Here is a 21,475-nt window from a genome sequence, read left to right as displayed (position 1 = left end):
GCACCACTGATGGTGACTGACAGTTAACTGCTGAGCATTGTTTGAAGTTTAAACCAGGCATTTTGTTTAGCTGAAACAGGTGCAGTGTATGTACATGTTCTTTCTGTCTGCAAAGAACAGGGCCCTGTGTATTAATATGTGTAGTTTCCAGTGCACGCAAGTGACAGCCATTTGCTGACTCACTCTTCACGGCAATGCCTTGACCAATCAGGGGCAGACTGCCTGTTTAATTTCAAATGATGCTTGGCAGTTAACTGTCAGTCACCATCAGTGGTGCATTCTCCATGGTTGGCAAGTGTCATTGCCAATCAGCACCCTCTTCACATACAATATAAATTGTTGTTTCCCCCCTTATATTGGTGTTCTTGCGAGTGTCCTGATGAGTGCAAGAGGAAAAGCTTAGATATATGTCTCTTTTTCAACAATACTCAAGTTCTGTACTACCCATTCAATACATTTAAATCCCTTGAAGTACTTAAACACTTTTATAGAAGCAAACATTTATATTCATAGCCCAACATCAAAGACAGCTAATCTTTTAATGGAGATTAGCTCCTCTTGGAGCTGTCAATCAAACTGTCAATTTACAAGCCCCCCCACTGAGATAACGATAGGTTGTGGAAGCAATCAAGCAGTAATAATGCTATAATGAGGTCGTGGAATAGTGGTATTGTCCTTGGACTAGTATTCTAGAGACTCAGGATAATGCTCTGGGGACTGGAGTTTGAATCCCACCAGGGCAGATGGTGAGATTTGAATTCAATAAAAATCTGGAATTAAAAGTCTGCTGATGACCAATTGCTGATTGTTGTAAAATTCCATCTGGTTCACTGATGCCCTTTGAGGAGGGAAATCTACCATTCTTATCTGGACCTGGCCTACATGTGACTCCAAATCTACAGCAACGTGGTTGACTCTTAAATGCCCCTCTGGGCAAGGGCAATTAGGGATGGGCAATAAATGCTGGCCTAGCCAGCAACGCTCACTTCCTATGAATGCATAACATTTTAAAAGAGCCATTGAAATTGCAAGCACTGATTATTTTTCAATTTGGAGACACAGCAGGCAGTTTTTTTTTTCAAAAATTACAGAGCAGGGGACTTAAATAATGTGATAGCTTGAGAGTTCCACAGATCTTATCTTTTTAATGCATTTTTTATGACTACACTTAAAAATCGTAAACACTGCGGAAACAGAGCTCACCTAGCGGAAATGGGGTCTGTTTGAACTCTAATGACCCTGCTGGGCTCTGGCCTCTGGCTTCCCACCCGTGAATCGCATCCCGAAACCTTCCTCCCCACACACAGCACCCCCACACCCACCCCCACCCCCGCCCTGGAACATAGGATCTGCCAGAAGTGGGGAGCTGGACATCTGGATCCTGAGTCCCAGCGTTATTATAGTTAAGCTCTGGAGTCTCCATTAGTCCGGGAAAATCCAGGCCTCTATCCAGCCCCATGCTGTACCTGTGCTGGGAGTGTTTGATGGGGACAATGTGGAGGGAGCTTTACTCTGTATCTAACCCCGTGCTGTACCTGTCCTGGGAGTGTTTGATGGGGACAGTGTAGAGGGAGCTTTACTCTGTATCTAACCCCGTGCTGTACCTGCCCTGGGAGTGTTTGATGGGGACAGTGTAGAGGGAGCTTTACTCTGTATCTAACCCCGTGCTGTACCTGTCCTGGGAGTGTTTGATGGGGACGGTGTGGAGGGCGCTTTACTCTGTATCTAACCCCGTGCTGTACCTGCCCTGGGAGTGTTTGATGGGGACAGTGTAGAGAGAGCTTTGCTCTGTATCTAACCCCGAGCTGTACCTGTCCTGGGAGTGTTTGATGGGGACAGTGTAGAGGGAGCTTTACTCTGTATCTAACCCCGTGCTGTACCTGTCCTGGGAGTGTTTGATGGGGACGGTGTGGAGGGCGCTTTACTCTGTATCTAACCCCGTGCTGTACCTGCCCTGGGAGTGTTTGATGGGGACAGTGTAGAGAGAGCTTTGCTCTGTATCTAACCCCGTGCTGTACCTGTCCTGGGAGTATTTGATGGGGACAGTGTAGAGGGAGCTTTACTCTGTATCTAACCCCGTGCTGTACCTGTCCTGGGAGTGTTTGATGGGGACAGTGTAGAGGGAGCTTTACTCTGTATCTAACCCCGTGCTGTACCTGTCCTGGGAGTGTTTGATGGGGACAGTGTAGAGGGAGTTTTACTCTGTATCTAACCCCGTGCTGTACCTGTCCTGGGAGTGTTTGATGGGGACAGTGTAGAGGGAACTTTACTCTGTATCTAACCCCGTGCTGTACCTGTCCTGCGCGTGTTTGATGGGGACAGTGTAGAGGGAGCTTTACTCTGTATCTAACCCCGTGCTGTACCTGTCCTGGGAGTGTTTGATGGGGACAGTGTAGAGGGAGCTTTACTCTGTATCTAACCCCGTGCTGTACCTGTCCTGCGCGAGATTGATGGGGACAGTGTAGAGGGAGCTTTACTCTGTATCTAACCCCGAGCTGTACCTGTCCTGGGAGTGTTTGATGGGGACAGTGTAGAGGGAGCTTTACTCTGTATCTAATCCCGTGCTGTACTTGTCCTGGGAGTGTTTGATGGGGACAGTGTAGAGGGAGCTTTACTCTATATCAAACCCCGTGCTGTACCTGTCCTGGGAGTGTTTGATGGGGACAGTGTAGAGGGAGATTTACTCTGTATCTAACCCCGTGCTGTACCTGTCCTGGGAGTGTTTGATGCGGACAGTGTTGAGGGAGCTTTACTCTGTATCTAACCCCGTGCTGTACCTGTCCTGGGAGTGTTTGATGGGGACAGTGTAGAGGGAGTTTTACTCTGTATCTATCCCCGTGCTGTACCTGCCCTGGGAGTGTTTGATGGGGACAGTGTAGAGGGAGCTTTACTCTGTATCTAACCCCGTGCTGTACCTGTCCTGGGAGTGTTTGATGGGGACAGTGTAGAGCGAGTTTTACTCTGTATCTATCCCCGTGCTGTACCTGTCCTGGGAGTGTTTGATGGGGACAGTGTAGAGGGAGCTTTACTCTGTATCTAACCCTGTGCTATAAGCTGACCACCTGAGAATGAATAATGCGGACTTCACAAATCATTACAGAGTTAACAGAGAGTTTTGGCATTTGAGCATAGAAATGGCCCCCCATTCTAATCTGAGGTTTGTAGAGTGCCAGTGACTCTCTTAGATGCTATCAGTCTGACCCAAGTAACTCCCAGACCAAAGGGACAATGAAGCTATGATCTTGTGCTGGAGCTGTTAAATTTCACAAAGTCTGTGGGCCAAGTTTATAAGCAAATTGGTGTAATCAGCCCTACCAGCAGCTTTGTGTGCGTTGCTTCAAGTCCCTGCAGCATAATGTGTTCTTTATGTAACCATGCAAAATTATATCAGTTGCCCTGGCAACTCCAGTTATTAAGGGGGCTAATGCAGTTAGTGGGATTGGCAGAGAGTGCTGCTTGGACTGGCCACTATTCCCATCTCAAATCTTCAACCTGTTCATCCTTTCCAATTTCCACATCGTTGACTCCTTCTAAAGCTGACCACACTGAGTAGTGTACAGCCGAGAGTAATTAATTCATCATCCCACCTCTTTTCTCCCCTCAAAAAAAAGTTACAAGTAAGTTAATGACTCCAGGCAATTAAGCAGATTCTTCCTTTTTGCAATTAAGTAAATTGGAGACCTCTTTATTTCTCACTGATGTGAGTGAAATCCTTTCGTTGGATTACACAGGGAAACCAAATGCCCCTGGAAAATTAATAAAAATGCATTTCACAATTCTGTGGGCAGGAGCCCAGGATAAATGACTACCACCTGCATTTGCTCTCTCTCTCTCTCTCCTTCCTGTTTTTACACTCTGAAAGGTGAGGACTATTTATGGACAGTATTTGGGGAATATGAGAGACTGGAATTGACTGGGAGAATATCAGTGAGTTTAACGGCATGCAGAGTTATTAGTGTGTAAATTAATGCAGCCATTTCTGGTGAGGGAGAAGGATGGTGTGCGTACAAGTCGTCACAAGTTGCTGGGCAGCTTGCACTGCTCCCCCATTAGCTTCATGAAAACAGCAGCTCCTCCTCTGCCTCCCTGTCATTATCATAAAAATTTCTCCAGTTGCACTGTTTACATGAACGAAGTTGCTTGAAGAAAGTTAGGGCTGGTATTTAACAGGGCGAGGACCCTTTTAACGAGGAGATTCCTGCAACTCATGGATTGTTTATTAAAAGATGTGAAATATTTTAAATCCTATATGTTTTACTTTTACGTATCTTTTCTCTTTCTTCTTTCTCTCTCCTTTCATCCAATCTTCCTTTGTCTCTTTTCATTTCCCGTTCTGCACCTTTCTGAATTTTTTTTATACGTTCTTGGGCCAGCACTTATTGCCCATCCCTAATTGCCCTTGAGAACTGAGTGGCTTGCTCGACCATTTCAGAGGGCATTTAAGAGTCGACCACATTGCTGTGGGTCTGAAGTCACGTGTAGGCCAGACCAGGTAAGGGCAGCAGATTTCAGCAAGTCACTGCCTGCAAGTGTGGTAGAGGCAGAAACCCTTAAAAAGGACTAGCACATACACTTGAAGTGCCCTAGCCTACAGGGCTATGACTCACGAGCTAGAAATTGAGGCTAGGCTGGATCACACCTTTTTTCAGCCGGCCCAGACATGATGGGCTGAATGGCCTCGTGTTGTGCTGTAAATTTCTATCATTCTGTGACCCCTACGAAAGCTCTCAGGCTGCCTCACAAGAAGTGAGGTAGGGCTTTGAAATTAGGACCCATATTCCAAAACCACGAGCAACAGGTACACAGGAAGAAAAGTAATCATTTAGAAGGTGAATGGAATGTTGGCCTTTATCTCAAGGGGTTGAATTGCAAAGAGAAGGAAGTTATGTTACGGCTGGACAGAACTCACGTTGCTCCCTTTAAGATCCTGAGGGGTCTTGACAGGATGTGGAGAGGATGTTTCCCCCTTGTGGGAGAATCTAGAACTAGGGGTCACTCTTTAAAAATAAGGGGTCACTCATTTAAGCCAGAGATGAGGAGAAATGTTTCCTCTCAGAGGGTTGAGAGTCTTTGGAACTCTCTTCCTCAAAAGACGGTGGAAGCAGAGTCTTTGAATTTTTTTTAAGGCAGAGCTGGATAGATTCTTGATTAACAATGGGGTGAAAGGTTATCGGGGGTAGGCAGGAATGTGGGGTTGAGGCTACAACCAGATCGTCCATCATTGTATTGAATGGTGGAGCAGGCTCGAGGGGCTGAGTGGCCTACTCCTGCTCCTAATTCGTATGTTTGTATGGTCATATGTATGACTCCATCTGGGCTATTACATGTGGGACTAATTGGATAGATCCTGCAAAGGACTGACACAGACACAGTGGGCCAAACGGCCTCCTTCAGTGCTGTAAGATTTTATGACATGCTTTCTGATTAAAGGAAGTCACTGCAGTAAGCGTGTGAAAGATCATGGCTTGAAGGTCTCGACTGCTCCATTGCTGCGCAATGCGAAAAGATCACTTGATAATTGAATAAAAAAAACTCAGAATCTGTTGATTCTCATTTCCAATGAATCAATTATCCAAAGTGTATTTGTGTTTAACCTTGGCAGCAATGAGTAGAGGGGGTCACTGACAAAAGGCTATTTAATATTTGGGATGTGCGAGGTGGGGTTATGCCTTGATTCATTCCGGTAATGCTGCAATTATAATCCATCCTGCAATACCATCATCTCCGTTTCACACACAGTTTAGTAAATTAGGATTCTTGCAGCTTGTAAATTTTAATTACTTAACTGGAGAATATTAAACAAGACTAGGGCTGAAGTGTTTAATCACAAGCAAGATACTGCGGATGCTAAGTAGCTGAAATAGGAACTGAAAATGCTGGGGGAACGTTATGACACTTGCAGAATGGGCAAAAAATTGGCAAATTGATTTCAATGCCGACAAGTGTGAAGTGTTAAACTTGGGTCGGAAGAATAGAAACCTATGTCCTCCTTGGAAAGTCAGAGTCTAAATAAGGCAGAGGTACAAAAGAATGTGGGAGCACAGATATCCAAATCAGTAAAAACGGTGACACAGATTAATAAAGCCTTCGGGACATTTCTTAAAACCTACCCCTTGGATCAAACTTCCGACCACCCTTGTTAATGTTTACCTGCTTAGCAGGATCGGTGTCAAAATTTTGTTTGCCAAAACTCGTGTGAAGTACCTTGGGGAGTTTATACCACATTAAGGATGCTAAATAAATGTAAGTTGTTGTGGTTGGCATCTTTGGTAATGCTTGTCCTCTTTTTCCACCCACTTCCCCCTTCCTGCTTCCACGCTGATCCTAGCTATGACAGCGATGGCTGGTGCCCACCACCGCCCGTGAAAAGCTACCTGCACCAGGGCATGGAGGACGAGCTGGAGGAAGAAGACGATCGCGTGCCAACGCCCCCAGTCCGTGGAGTGGCCTCCTCGCCCGCCATCTCCTTCGGCCAGCAGTCCACTGCCACCCTCACCCCCTCTCCTCGTGAAGAGATGCAGCCCATGCTCCAGGCCCACTTGGATGAGATAAGCAGGGCCTACCACTTTGACATATCAAGACAAGCATGGTAGGTCTGCAATGTTCCGAAGAGAACATCCACTGAGCAGGCATCGCCTGTTCCCTAAAACCCAGCAGAATAGGCAGCAAGCGGCGGATGGAATTTACTAAGAGAAATGTGAGGTGATGCATTTTGGCAGAAGGGATAGAGAGAGGCTATTGCAGACTTGAAGAGTTCTAAAGAGTGTGCAGGGACAGAGGGACCTCGGGTTCAGTGTATGGATCTTTGAAAGCGGCAGGACATATTGAGAGAGTGGTTAGCAAAGCATAAGGGATCTTCGACTTCATAAATAGAGGCGTTGGGTTACAAAAGCAGGAAAGTTATTCTGAACGTGACTAGTATATCCAGTTCTGGTCACCCACCCTTTCGGAAAGATGTGAATGTCCTTGAGTGGGCGCAGATAAGTTTTACCAGAATGGTTCCAAGGATAGGGGATTTTAGCTACAAGGTTAGGTTGGGGTTGTTCTCAATGATTTCAAAAAGAAAATTGGATGGGCACTTGGAAATAAGCTTGCAGGGCTATGGGGATTGAGTGGGGAACAGAACTGATTGGTTTGCTCGACAGAGAACTAGCATGAATTAGATAGAATACATAATGAGGCTTGGCTAAGATCCTATTGGAGTACCAAAACCCCTGAGCCCAAGGGAAACCACTGGTTGATTGGCAGCTCAGGCTCTCTGATCTGTTGTTACTTTTACAATGTTTGTTTACACAAGTTAAGTGGTTTAAAGGATTTGTGGTTTTTGTTGTTGATGGCTTAAAGGGTCTGGACGATTGACACTTTTACTAGCTTGTAGTGAAATGATTTTTTTTCAACATAGGAGAAATTTATGAATCATTTACTTGTTTTAAAGCTTTTTTTTTTACATGTCCTATTGTCACAACAGGGTTTATTGGCTCTAGACAGTGTATAGTGGGTCAATGGACATGGACATGGACATAGCTTGGCATGAGGGGCCATGGGAGTGGTGGAAGGACAGAGTTTGGCATGGGAGGTATGAGGGGCCATAGGGAGTGGGTGGGTGGGGGATGCATGCAGTGCCTTGGATGGGGCATGGGGAGCTTTTGGTGGGGGGGGTGGTGGATGAGGGCTGGAGGGGCTTTGTGCTTTTATTTTAACTGGGACAAGGTGCCACAGCACCTAGGTGGCCCTTTTCAAACAGCCCGCCTTCGCACCCATCAACCCCCGTGGCAGCCTCCAAATTCTTTCCTGGGTCAGCCTGCCCGACTCCAGCTCGCGCCTGCCCCTCCTCCCCCCGCCAGTGAAAATCCCGCTTTTGCGGCCACTTATTCCCGAGCCAGCTGGAGGCGGAGCCTGGAACTTTCCCAAATTCCTGCTACCTGCCACGGGGGTGAAAACCCGAACCTCGGTCGCTGGCTTGCTCAGTTGTAGAGCTACACACAAGGTACAGCCCACGTACAGGCCATTCAGCCCAACTAGTTCATGTCAGTGTTTATGCTGAGGGGCAGATAATGGCTCAAGCTCAGGTCACTGGGGAAAACTCCCTTGATCTTCTCTGAAAATAGAATATATAGTAACTTAAACTGATTAGCACTGAACAGTGATGTTTAATTAACTGCCAGAACCCAGGGAGTGCAGCAGAACATGGCTATCTAAGGCTGAGATCCTAATTGTGCAGATTTTAATTCACTAATGCAGACCATTAAGTTGATAATTCTGATTACCCAGCATGATGCTGCCTGCAATTAGTTTTTTTTTGTGCACTGTAACCTCTAGTTTTCACAGATTAAATTTTATTAGTGTCTACCTGAAAACCAAATTACTGCTCCTGAACTAGAACCAATGTTGTTGCTACTCAGTGGTCTGTGTCTGTAGAGTGAGGCTTTTTAAACTGCTTGCCCATTAATGACCTACTTTGTGTTCTCTTACTCCTCACAGAGGAGGAAGCAATTATAATATTTTCACAAAGCACAGAAAGAGGCCATTCAGCCCATCTTCCCAGTGTCGGGTCTTTGTAAGAGACACCCAGTTAGTCCTGCCTTTCCCCCAGAGGATCTCCCTGACCCCCCAACCCCTGGTCTGGACGCCCCTTTCAGTGATACCTACTTCCTAGCCAAGGCCAGATGCCCCTGCAAATTCCAACAGCAGGGTCCTGACTGAGCTGGGGAACCCTGGAATTCTTGCTCCTGGCTTTCGCTCCTAGGCTTGCATCTCAATATCATTGGCTGAGTACGGGACTGAGGGAGAAGGTTCCAACCCTTACTAGGCTGACTGGAATGTCCAAGAGGAAGCTGGCACAAGGGTTGCCAACTCCTCTAGGATTTTCCCAGTTTCATCACATGACCTCTCAATGCCCCCACGAGTTGACCCATCCTCCTGGTTCCCATCAGTTGGAAAGGAAACAAATTCTTTGAATCCATTATTATCTATTATATATAATATATACATTTTTTAATTCTCTCACAAGATGCGGGTGTCGTTGGCAAGACCAACATTCATTGCCCATCCCTAAATGCCCTTGAGAAGGTGATGGGTGAGCAACCTCCTTGACAGCCAAGGGGTTTGCTAGGTCATTTCTGAGGGCATTTACAAGTCAGTCACTTTGCTGTAGGTTTGAAGTCACACAGAGACCAGGGTAATAATCCAGTTGTTTCATGCCCACTATTACTCACATTTTATGCCAGGTTTATTTAAATAGCTGAATTTAAATTACCCCACTGCAATGATGAATTGTGTTTGAATTCATGTATCTGGGTTACTAGACTGGTGATATAACCACTCAGTTACTGTTTCCACATTCTTTAGTATGAGTGAAACAGCCTTTCCCCCATCTCCAAAATTTTCACCACTATTAGATGAAAACCTTCAAAGAAGATGATAATAAAATAACTTTGTTTAACGCCACCTATAATTTTTCTCCCATGTTTTGCCCACACCAGTTTCCTGGGAATGAACCTCCATTTCCTGTTGAGTTCAGGAAGGTTGGCAGCTCTGGAGCCCAGAACCACCTCTACAGCCTTCCGAAAGGTTCTGCCAGACTCGTGTCATTGGAGTTATGGTGGGGTGTCCAGTCCCTCCACTTGAGATAATTCATGGTCTCACCGTCCAGGGTGAGTTGTGCAGGATGGCTATAGATGGGTGAAAGAGGGTGGGGGTGTGAGAATATGGGGGAGGTAACACTCTCTGCTCACCACCCCCACCCACTCAACCCAGCGGGAGCCTGCACCTGGAGGAGTGGACGCTGGAGAAATCGGTTGTGCAGTGAGTTCATAGCAGGCCATGGCCTGCTTGTAGGGAATACTTTTAGCTCTATACACAGCTGGACGGGCAAGGGTTGAGACTTTGAAAACTTTTGATGGAATTCCTCCACAGCATGAAACGCACAAATAATGTCGAGAGGAAAAGACCCTCGCGTCCGTCCATCCCGTGCCACACAACAACAATATCTTAAGCATCACGTTACAGACACTCCAACCCCCACTCCTTGGACAGGTGAACCAAAAAAAAAACAGGCCAATTGTGGAAAGAAAGTGGAAAATTCTTCTCTGACCCTCCCCTTAGATGGTTAAATAGTGTGGGAGATGACTCTGGTCCACAGAGGTAAGAGACAAGAGACAGGGAGGACTTTTAGATGTCCAGTTTGGAAATGTCCAGATCGTTTTTTTCAAAATCTAACTATGTGGTCCCACCCCTTACAAGTGACCACTCCAAAAGTGAGGCCATATCCTCAAGGATTAAAATAAAACCAGGAAATAACATAAACCGTGTTTAAGAGAGTGTCAGTTTTGCTCTTCCTTGAAATGTTGCTGTGCTGTTTCTTCATGCAGGCAGATGCAGGGAAACTCTCTCCCTCCTCAGGCCCCAGCTCTGCCCCTGGGCTACATCTCCGGGACACTAATTTCAGATATAGAGACGGACTTACCCGATGAGGAGGAGGAAGATGAAGACGAGGAAGCTTTGGAGATGGCCAGACCTCTGCGGGGAATAGCACACACTCCAGGTTCCAGCCTAGACAACCTAGATAGCTCAGTGACAGGTAAGCAGGTCTTCCAACCTGAGGAAAGGTGTGGGGTGAAGATTCAGCCCATTGACAAATTGACTGGGCATCCAGAAAATTTGGATTTTTGATTCGGTAACTAATGAGATGTGTATCCATTTGTCTCTAACTCTCTTTCTATATCTCTGTGGGCAGGGTTTTACAGTCCACTGTGGTTCACCAGCAAAGGGTGGAGGGCTGACCCATAAAACCCCCGGCTGACCTTCCCACCATCCTCCCCCACATCCCAGCCCCCACTCTCGACCCACCTGAGGCCCTTAGGTGGCCAGTTATTGACCACTAAGGCCAGTTTCCCCTCTGCCTCAATTTTGAGGCTGACGGGTGGAGTTCAGGGGCTGGGAAGTGCCGGTAAGTCACTCTGCTCAGCCCACCGGCAGGAAAATGCCGGGAGGGGGTAGTGGCCCCTCCCTTAAGGGCCCCCTTTCCACACCAGGAAGCCCCCGATCCCTCCAAAGGCCTGCCCCCAGCTGGTGCTCCCTTCCCCTCCCCACCCCCCACCTCCCCCAGTGGCCTCTCCATCGTGATCCCCATCCCCTCTCCCCACCTCTCCACTTCATACCACCTCCCCCAGCTGTGAGACCCTCCCCGGTCCTGGATCCTGGGACCTAGGCTCTGGGGACTGCTTGTAGCCCCAATCCCGGCCAGTCAGATTATCCGGCAGCTCTCTGAGGCAGGACTTGGATGCAAACCCCATCTCCAGGGAGCATTAAATGGCTGTGCGGCTGCTGTGATCAGTAGAGATGTGTTTTGCATTCATGCTCCAAGTGGTGAGGTGTGAATCTCCACCATCCAAAATATCCTGCCCTATAATCCTATCTGTCCATCACTGTTCCTCCATCTTCATATCACGCTTTCTATCTCTCCATGTTTATATCTTTCCTTACCTAGCTATTATCTTTCTACCTGTCGATTTATCTCTCAACCTATCTTTCCCTCTGGAGGTGTCCGCTGTGGTTCAGTGGATAGCGTACTGTTTCTCAGTCAGAAAGTTGTGGATTCACAGAGCTGAGCACAAAATCCAAGCTGACAATTCAGTGGAATACTGAGGGAGTGCTGCTCTGCCTGAGGTGCCATCTTTCTGATGAAAAATGAAACCTCCGCACCCTTTCAGATGGACACGAAAGATCTCACAGCCGCTATTTTGAAGACGAGTGGGTGGGCGTTTTCCCCAGTGTTATGGGCCAATGTTTATCCCTCAATCAGCATCACAAAAACAGGTTATCTTGCCACTTATTTCATTTCAATTTTTGTGATCTCGCTGTGAGAAAATTGGTTGTGCTCAAAACGCTCAGTGACAAACCGTGAAGGGAATCTCAAGAGTGTGATAGCAACTAAAGACTGACTCTTCCAAGTGTCAGGAAATCATTCTTCAAAATTGGGTCAAAAATCTGCAATTAACTTGTAACTGCGACAAAACTACTGCATCTGCTGTTGGCTGTTTGCAGGATAGGGTTGGCTTTGCTGCCCTACACACCCTCCCTCCCAGCCACACACTTGTCATCTTGAAATTAAGACTCATCACACAACAACAACAACTTGAATTTATATGGCACCTCTAATGTAGTGAAACAGCTCAAGGCGCTTCAGAGGAGGGTTATCAGTAAGATGTTGTCAGTGAACTAGTTAAGAAGACATTAGCACAGGTGACCAAACGCTTGATTAAAGAGGTGCATTTTACAGTGTCTTAAAGGAGGAGAGAGAAGCAGAGAGGTGAAGAGGTTTTGGGTGAGGGATATTCCAGGGGAGGCGGTGGCGTTGTGATATTGTCACTGGACTGGTAACCCAGTGACCCAGGGTAATGCTCTGGGGTCCCAGGTTCAAATCCCACCATGGTGGCCCTGGAATTAAAAGTCTAATGATGTCCATAAAACTACCAGATTACCACTGCCACCCTTACCTGTTTGGCCTACATGTGACTCCAGACAGCAATGTGGTTGACTCTTAAATGCCCTCTGAACAAGAGCAATGAATGCTGGCCTAGCAGTGTCCAGGCAACTGAAGGCGAGGCAACCAATGGTAAAGCTATGGAAATTGGGATGCGCAAGAGGTTGAAGATGAAGGAACTCAGTTTTCAGAGGATAGTGGGGCTAGGGAAGGTCTAATGGTGCAGTGAGCATTGTCCCTACTGTTCAAGACCCAGACTCTGGCCAAACAGTTTGAATATCAACCTGCAAATCCTGATATGCCAGACTGTAAGAAGAGGAGAGTTTTGCTGGTCGGCCATGCTCAATGTGGAGTGGTGCTCCTCAAGCTATAGCCACTGGCTTCAGGCGAGTGACCTGTTCCAGGAAGAACCACCTATGGAAATAGAGATGAGGATGTGCATTATCTGCCTCATAACGCCACTCAGCATGGGAGAAGAAAAGGGGTGGGGCTGGAGCAGGTTATCGAGATAGGGAGGAGCTGGACCAAGGCAGGATATGAACTGGAGGATGAGAATTTTGAAGTCAAAGCCAGATTGGAAGTCCAGGCAACTGAAGACAACAAAACCATCCTGGGTGAATGGGACTGGGTGCAGGTTAGGTAAAGGATAGCAGTTTTTGATGAACTCAGATTTATGAAGGGTGCAGGGCAGGAGGTTGGCCGGGAGTCTGGAAGCAACAGCCTCTTAATTTAATTCTCAAACTGTTTTGATGAAGATGGGGGAGGGACAGATTCGGGCTACTCTGATTAGTCAGGATCTTTCGCTATTGGCGTTGAAATCAACTCTGTCTGCTAGAGATGTTGACTGTTCAGGCCACCTGAAGAGTAGTCTTCAGGCAGTATTTTGAAGCAGTGCTCACCACTCCACCATCTTCCTCATTTCCAACTTCCCTAATAAACGTAAACCCAGAAGGCAAAGGCTTCCATTTATCTGGCTGAAGATATTTATATGCAAGCCATTTAGCATCTATGGGTCTCAACACCCAGCACCCCTCATTGCCAGAAGTTAACAAAATAACTCAACGTGAAACCATATGAGAGGCAGGTTTTCATTCATTGCTGTATAAAATGGGCAGAATCTGTCCGAAAGGTCATTAGCCTCTAGGGACTTCCCCAAGTTCAGTGGAACTCCTGCTGTCCAGTGACTTTCAATTGGGGATTTTTGGTTGTCTGTAACTGCAAAGCAGGTTCTATATATCACCAGTAGCCCTAGCACACAGGATTAAATAGGACTGGAAGAGTCAATTTGAGGAGATCTAAAGGTCAATGGGTCCTAAGTCCTGCAAGTCTTAACCCCATGACCAGAAAAGTATCTATTTTGTACCCTCTTGAATTTTTCAGCATGGATCTCCATTGCAGCCCGGACAGGTCTGTCCACACTCACTGTCCTGACAGCCTGGAGTGTTCAGGAACCTAACCCTTCTAAAGTCCTGCTACAATAATGAGTAACCGTCAGACAAAAGAAAATTTGAGATGGCTGGAATTCCACAGTTGGTCCAACAGCAAAGGAAGAACTAAAGGAAATATCTTTTAACAAACAATCAGGCATTTCTCATTTCAGGCACTAGCAGGTCTGCTCTTCTATCATTTGAGGGAGCTTTACTCTGTATCTAACCCCGTGCTGTACCTGTCCTGGGAGTGTTTGATGGGGACAGTGTAGAGGGAGCTTTACTCTGTATCTAACCCCGTGCTGTACCTGTCCTGGGAGTGTTTGATGGGGACAGTGTAGAGGGAGCTTTACTCTGTATCTAACCCCGTGCTGTACCTGTCCTGGGAGTGTTTGATGGGGACAGTGTAGAGAGAGCTTTGCTCTGTATCTAACCCCGTGCTGTACCTGTCCTGGGAGTGTTTGATGGGGACAGTGTAGAGGGAGCTTTACTCTGTATCTAACCCCGTGCTGTACCTGTCCTGGGAGTGTTTGATGGGGACAGTGTAGAGAGAGCTTTACTCTGTATCTAACCCTGTGCTGTACCTGTCCTGGGAGTGTTTGATGGGGACAGTGTAGAGAGAGCTTTACTCTGTATCTAACCCCGTGCTGTACCTGTCCTGGGAGTGTTTGATGGGGACAGTGTAGAGAGAGCTTTACTCTGTATCTAACCCCGTGCTGTACCTGTCCTGGGAGTGTTTGATGGGGACAGTGCAGAGGGAGATTTACTCTGTATCTAACCCCGTGTTGTACCTGTCCTGGGAGTGTTTGATGGGGACAGTGTAGAGAGAGCTTTACTCTGTATCTAACCCTGTGCTGTACCTGTCCTGGGAGTGTTTGATGGGGACAGTGTAGAGAGAGCTTTGCTCTGTATCTAACCCCGTGCTGTACCTGTCCTGGGAGTGTTTGATGGGGACAGTGTAGAGGGAGCTTTACTCTGTATCTAACCCCGTGCTGTACCTGTCCTGGGAGTGTTTGATGGGGACAGTGTAGAGGGAGCTTTACTCTGTATCTAACCCCGTGCTGTACCTGTCCTGGGAGTGTTTAATGGGGACGGTGTAGAGGGAGCTTCATTCTGTATCTAACCCCGTGCTGTACCTGCCCTGGGAGTGTTTGATGGGGACAGTGTAGAGGGAGCTTTACTCTGTATCTAACTCCGTCCTGTACCTGTCCTGGGAGTGTTTGATGGGGACAGTGCAGAGGGAGATTTACTCTGTATCTAACCCCGTGTTGTACCTGTCCTGGGAGTGTTTGATGGGGACAGTGCAGAGGGAGATTTACTCTGTATCTAACCCCGTGTTGTACCTGTCCTGGGAGTGTTTGATGGGGACAGTGTAGAGGGAGCTTTAATCTGTATCTAACCCTGTGCTGTACCTGTCCTGGGAGTGTTTGATGAGAACAGTGTAGAGGGAGCTTTAATCTGTATCTAACTCTGTGCTATAACTGCATTGCCAGCATTTTAAGAGACAAAATAGAGGGAGTTTTATTCTGCATTTTTAAACTCCATGGACCAGTAACTATCAGTAATAATTCGATGATATGAATCTTGGCTTTGAAGAGCTGTTAAACCCTAACAAAGGGAAGCTGGATGAGTTAAGGGCAAAGTTTTTGAAGAACACTATCTGATCAGACAGGCAATTTATCCTAAAGCCTGGCATCATTCAGAGTCATGCAGTGTCATCCTCCCCTATGAACACATACTCAGTCCAAATTCTTTGGAGTCACAATGTGTCACAATGTTCACAGACTGAAAAATCTCTGCAAATATTACACGCTTGTTAAGGAAGACATAGGGGCCCCGTTTTATCTCATAAAAATGTTAATATGGCAATTAGCCGAGGTGTAATGGTAGATGTGCGCACTCCCTGTTGGTTAATGGATCTGGGAATGTACATTCATGGATCAGGATACTTTTAGCATGAATAGGTGCCTGAAAAAAATAGATGAGTGATCATAAATTAATTTTACTATCAAAGATGTAATCAAGCCTCAGTGAGATACCGTTTATCCCGGCATTTTATTGTTCAGGTGCTGTTTGCTGAAAACGTTTAATGTCCTAGTTAAAGTCCTCCTGTCGTGAATGGAATTAATTTCAATGTACATGCAAAAAGCCTTGATTAGAGATAACAGCTAAAGACCCAATAAGCTTCTTGAATGTTCCTTTTTGACGAGTTCACGTGACTGAGTGAACGAGCTGAAAGTTCCATCCATCATCAGTTCCAGGCCTGTCTCACCTCAGTTCTGAGAGTCCTGGAGAACAAAAGGAGGCCATTTGACCCATCATGTCTCTGTCAGCTTTTTGAGAGAGCTATCCAATTAACACTGCACCTTTTGCTCTTTCCCCATAGCCCCGCATATTTCACCTGTTCAAGTTTACATCCAAATGCCTTTTGAAAATTCCCATTACGTTATCCACCACCCTGTCAGGCACTGCATTCCAGGTCATCATAACCGTGTAAAAAAAGAAAACTCCCCCTCATGGATCAGGCTGAATTTCCTATTCAGTTACACCAGTGACAAATAGAAATGGACAGAGAAGAAAAACCGAGCTGAGGAACGTTAGGATCAGACCAGAATCCATCAGCCCTGAGTATCAGCCTGGGCGCATTCATCTCATGAATCAGGAGGTCGTGGGCTCAAGAATCACTCCAGAGGCTTCAGCAAATAATCAAGGTTGATACTTCCAGTGTAGTGTGGAGGAAACACTGCACTGTTGAAAGTAGCAACAATCAGATGAGACATTAAACAAAGGCTCTGCCTGCCCTCCTCAGGTGAATGTTAAATACCCTGTGGTCACAATTTTGAAAATGAGCAGGGTCTCCTGGGCCAATATTTATCCCTCAGCCAACATCGCTGAAAACAGAGTAACTGGGTTATCGCTGCTTTATGGGAACTTGCTTTGTCCAAATTGGTTGTTGTGTTTCTCTACCTTACAACAGCGACTAAACTTGAGAAGGTACTGCAGTGGCTGTGGGTTGCTTTGAAACATCCTGAGGTTGACACTGGAACTGAACGTGAATTTAGGCCTGTTGCTTCAACATGGCAGCCTTAATCCCATAAGCCCGACCTGTTCAAATATTCCCCTATCTAATCTAGTCTTAAATATTAACATGGTCGCCTCCTCGATCACTAACGCGCATGGTGCGTTGTGCAGCCTCACATTCTTTGGCATAAAGAGATAGAGAGTACTTGCTGCCCAGCAGCCTCTCTGCCTCTGACGTGGTGGGGGGAAGGAGGGAGCGGTGTCCTGGCAGCACAGTGAACTAAAACCATGCAAGGAGTGTAATGGACATTGACAGGCAAGGGACATTGGATTGTGCCGGCTGCAGAACACTTTTGGGCTCATTTGCCCAACAGATCGTGGGGGTCTGAGGGGAGATGTGCGGAGAGGGAGGTTTGAAATGAGACAAATTAACGTAAGAAGATAAGAATTTGAGAGCATAAGTAGGAGCAGTAGTAGGCCATTCAGCCCATCAAGCCTAATATAAGTATGGAGCCTCATTTCTTCAAGCGTTAATCATTGTTGGAGAATTAAAAATTTAACATTTTTAACTTTTCCTTTTTTGTCTCTTTTCTCTCTTTCAATCCAATCTTACTTTCCTTCTGTTTCTCTTCCTGCACCTGATTTAACACTGAATTCATCCACTCTAATTTATATTTCCTTTCCAGTCTTTGCGACGTTAATTTCGCTATCCTTCTGTCTGATCGGTTAAGGAGATTTACTTGTCCTGTTCACCCAGGTCCCAGATTCCCGGTTTTCCCTCGCTGCGTCAGTATTAGCTCATGCTTTCAGCAACATGTTTTTAAAAAAAAACTTAAAAACCTAAACGTGCATGAACAAGCCTCACTAAGACGAGGCGTTAACAGCAACATCTGGCCCAGTGTACCTGAAACTGTGTAAAAATGAGTGCACACTTCACACGGTCCAGGTCACCGGGCCCTACCCAGCACCAGTTCTGGGTCCCGGAATTGAAAATGTCTTTCCCCATCCTACATCTGCTCCCGTCAGAATCCACAACTGTGTAAATTGAAATGCCAGGAGTTGGCTTTGAAACAGGAGAAGCTCATCACCCGGGAAAGAAGTATGCGGTTTGAAAGAGCAATCGCACACCAGCATTTGTGTCACGGCCTGGTGTGTAACTGCTTGATCTATTTGAAGTTTGATATGTATTTTTTCAGACTGTCATGTAGCCAATGTCATATTAGGTTTTTGTTTTAAATGAAATTCCCCAAAGCAGTTCTGCTGCCTATTATTTGACATTGTATAGCAGGCAGTGATTATTTCACTGAGCTTAGGTTTCACTGTTATTTCTGCCCTGCATTCTGGTCCAATTAGGTCATTTTCTTTCTCCCTCCATTTTATATAAAATGTTATATATTTTAAAGATATGTATTAACATGCTGCTCGATTTATGAAAAGGACCACAGCTCTTTTGTTTTGCTCACTCGCTGTCTTTGCTGTTTCCAGACACTGTCTCATTTCGTTTCAAAGTAGGATCTTAACCCCCGCAAACTTTAACCCCTGACTTATGACCTCCCCAGCAGATCCTGTCTCAATTATTTCTCTCTCTCTCTCTCTCTCTCTGTCTTTCTCTCTCGATGTTCCCCACTTTTCCCCTCATGTGGGAATCTAGAACCAGGGGGCACATTTTCAAATTAAGCGATCTCCCATTTAAGTCGGAGATTGAGGAATTTCTTCTCTCAGAGGGTTGTTAGTGTTTGGAATTCTCCTCTCCAGAGAGCAGTGGAGCCTGGGGCATTGAATATATTCAAGGCTGAGTTAAGACAGATTTCTTGATTGACAAGGGAGTTAAGGAGACAGGCAGGAAAATGGAGCTGAGCCCACAACCTGATCAGCCATGACCTTATTGCAAGGGGGAGCAGGCTTGATGGGCTGAATGGCCTACTCCTGCTCCTACTTATGCTCTCAAATTCTTATCTTCTTACGTTAATTTGTCTCATTTCAAACCTCCCTCTCCGCACATCTCCCCTCAGACCCCCACGATCTGTTGGGCAAATGAGCAATTGTAAAGTGTTCTGCAGCCGGCACAATCCAATGTCCCCTTGCCTGTCAATGTCCATTACACTCCTTGCATGGTTTTAGTTCACTGTGCTGCCAGGACACCGCTCCCTCCTTCCCCCCACCACGTCTGTATTATTTTCCTGTCTGGAGTTCATGAACTTTGATGGTTTTTTTCCTCTCTGTTGGGCAGCAGAGCGATCTGACAGCAGGAATGGAGCAAAGAGAGATATATTTAAAAAAAGGCACATTGTCATATGATCTAAGGGCAGACTTTAATCCTTCTGAACACCAAGGTCCCACAGGCCAACAGCATGCAAGCAGTTCCCTTTACCCTGTACTGTCTGCAGAAGCTGGGAGACGGACAGATTTCAAACCCATTCATTGTCGCTGAAAGCATAACCAATCTCGCGTTCTTTGGGGGCAGCACATTCACCTCCTTGCCAGTAAATTTCAGCGTACAAAGCCCCCCCCCCACCCCCCACACCACTGCCATACCACCTCCCCCACCGCACCGCCCCCCCCCCCCCCCCCAATCCCACAGGCGGTGCTTATAGCCTAGGACGACACTGCCAATGCTGGTGCTGAGGGAGTGCTGAACTGCCCCAAGTGCCATCTTCCATATGAGAGGTGCACTGAGGCCCCTTGTTTGCCTCTTCAGGCAGATTTCCCCATAGCACCATCTGAAGCAGTTCAGGTATCCCTATAGCAAGAGCACTTCATCCGATCATTTATCTTATTTCATCCTTGTGGGAGTTTACATTGTGAAAATTGGCTGCTGCCTTTCCCAGGATGCAACATTGACTATAAAGATATTCTGAGGCCGTGAGGAGAACTATATAAACGCAAGTGTTTTTTTTCCCTTTATTCTTTCTATCATTCTGTCTTTCTTCCTTCCTCGTGCCTTTTCTCGTTTCTTTTTTACCTCTGGCTGATCCCCCTTTGAATTTCGGGTGGGTTTTGAGCAGGATGGCGAGATGCAATAGTAACTATGTAAATGTGGTAGCAAAAGCTTCCGTTTCTTAAAGGGGAAATGGGACATTGCCGATGGCCGTTTGCCCCATGTTGGAAGCACTCAGACTCTCAATGAATTTTCTTCAGCCGCGAAACAGACAGTTAAGTCACAATCTATCCCTCGGCCTTGCTGTTGTCCTGTTCTGTATCTGAAAGGAGATATTAATTATACAGGTCCCTCGTGTAGTGGAGTGGAACAGGTCCTGTGTGATGGATAGAGTACAGAACTAGAATCACACAACCGCGGGAACCTTTCAGTTGCTAAGATCTGTCAAGGATTGAAGCTGTTATCTAAAGCTGTTCAGGGAATCCTTGAGCATTAAAAATGTAATCTCCCACTCAGCGCTGACCCCTCCATCTCGATCATGTTGCCAAGTATCTCATTTCCATGATTGTCTTCAAGTCTTTTGAGTTGCTCTTGGATACCTTGAAGACCTGAAGAAGACGAGAGTGATTGTTTAGTTTTGAGCCGAGGTGGGCTGGGTGGATGGGGGCCGGCTGGGGAGGGCTGGGTCTTAGTTTGTCTTTAAATGGAGTCATAGAATGATTCAGGAGGTGAACATTTGACTTGCTGTTCCTGGAAAGAGTTGCTCAGTTAGCCTCACTCCCTCTAGCTATTTCCCCAATAGCCCTGTAAAATTTTCCCCTTGAAAATTTTATCCAATCTGCTTCCGCTGCCCTTTCAAACAGTGTGTTCCAGATCACAGCAACTCGCTGTGTTGAAATATGTCTTGTTTCACCTCTGGTTCTTGTGCCAATCACCTTAAACCTGTATTTTCAGATTACCCACCCTTCTGCCACTAAAAACAATTTCTCTTCATTTAATCTATGAAAACCCTTCATGATTTGAACACCTCTACTAAATCTCCCCTTAACCTTCTCTTCTCCAAGGAGAACAATTCCAACTTCTCTAGCCTCTTCACATTAACTGAAGTTCATCATCCCAGTTCCCATTCAAATAAGTCTCCTCTGCTCCCTCTCCAAGGCCTTGACATCCTTCCTAAGCTGTCCAGAATTGGGCACAAAGCTCCAGCTGGGACCGAGCAAGTGTTTTATAAAGGTTTAGCAAAACTTCCTGGCCTTTGTGCTGTTTATAAAGCCAAGAATCCTGTCTGCTTTTTATTTCAGCGTGAAATGTTGCTTTGAAGTGTCTCATCAACCTGACCTGCCTTTGTTTCCAGGTTCAATGATTAACGGATGGGGTTCAGCCTCAGAGGAGGAGCGCAATATGTCTAGCCGGCGATCTAGCGCTGTTAGCTCCTCCTCCGACTCCATCTTCACTGATGGCGACTTTGCCCAGGCTCTTGCCACTGCGGCAGACAGGGCTGGCTTCAAGATGGAGGGCACCAGCTTAATGAGGACAGGTTTGTACCCAAAGCAGCTTCCTTGCCAAGAGAAGACTTAGCACGCTTCACTGAGGCTTTGGCTTGGCCTCTCTGTCTCTCTTTCTCTCTCTCTCTCTCTCTCTCTTTCTCTCTCCTGTCTCAGATTC

General features: G+C 46.4%; 1 protein-coding gene across 9 annotated transcripts in view; it reads left to right on the top strand.

The window, feature by feature from the left end:
- The window catches only part of robo2 (roundabout, axon guidance receptor, homolog 2 (Drosophila)), a 637,222-nt gene that overhangs the window by 591,280 nt on the left and 24,467 nt on the right, over nt 1-21,475 (top strand). For 7 of the 9 annotated variants that reach the window (XM_041211369.1, XM_041211368.1, XM_041211367.1 and 4 more), the window contains 3 exons: nt 6,329-6,589; nt 10,371-10,579; nt 21,165-21,347. In XM_041211369.1, the coding sequence (XP_041067303.1) occupies nt 6,329-6,589; nt 10,371-10,579; nt 21,165-21,347 (653 nt within the window). The remainder of the gene's footprint in view (nt 1-6,328; nt 6,590-10,370; nt 10,580-21,164; nt 21,348-21,475) is intronic. The other 2 variants (XM_041211372.1, XM_041211371.1) reach the window with 1 other exon arrangement.

Source organism: Carcharodon carcharias, chromosome 18, assembly GCF_017639515.1.
Source record: "Carcharodon carcharias isolate sCarCar2 chromosome 18, sCarCar2.pri, whole genome shotgun sequence".
Taxonomy (NCBI): domain Eukaryota; kingdom Metazoa; phylum Chordata; class Chondrichthyes; order Lamniformes; family Lamnidae; genus Carcharodon; species Carcharodon carcharias.
The sequence above is the reverse complement of the archived record's forward strand: the minus strand, read 5'-3'. Positions and strand labels throughout refer to the sequence as shown.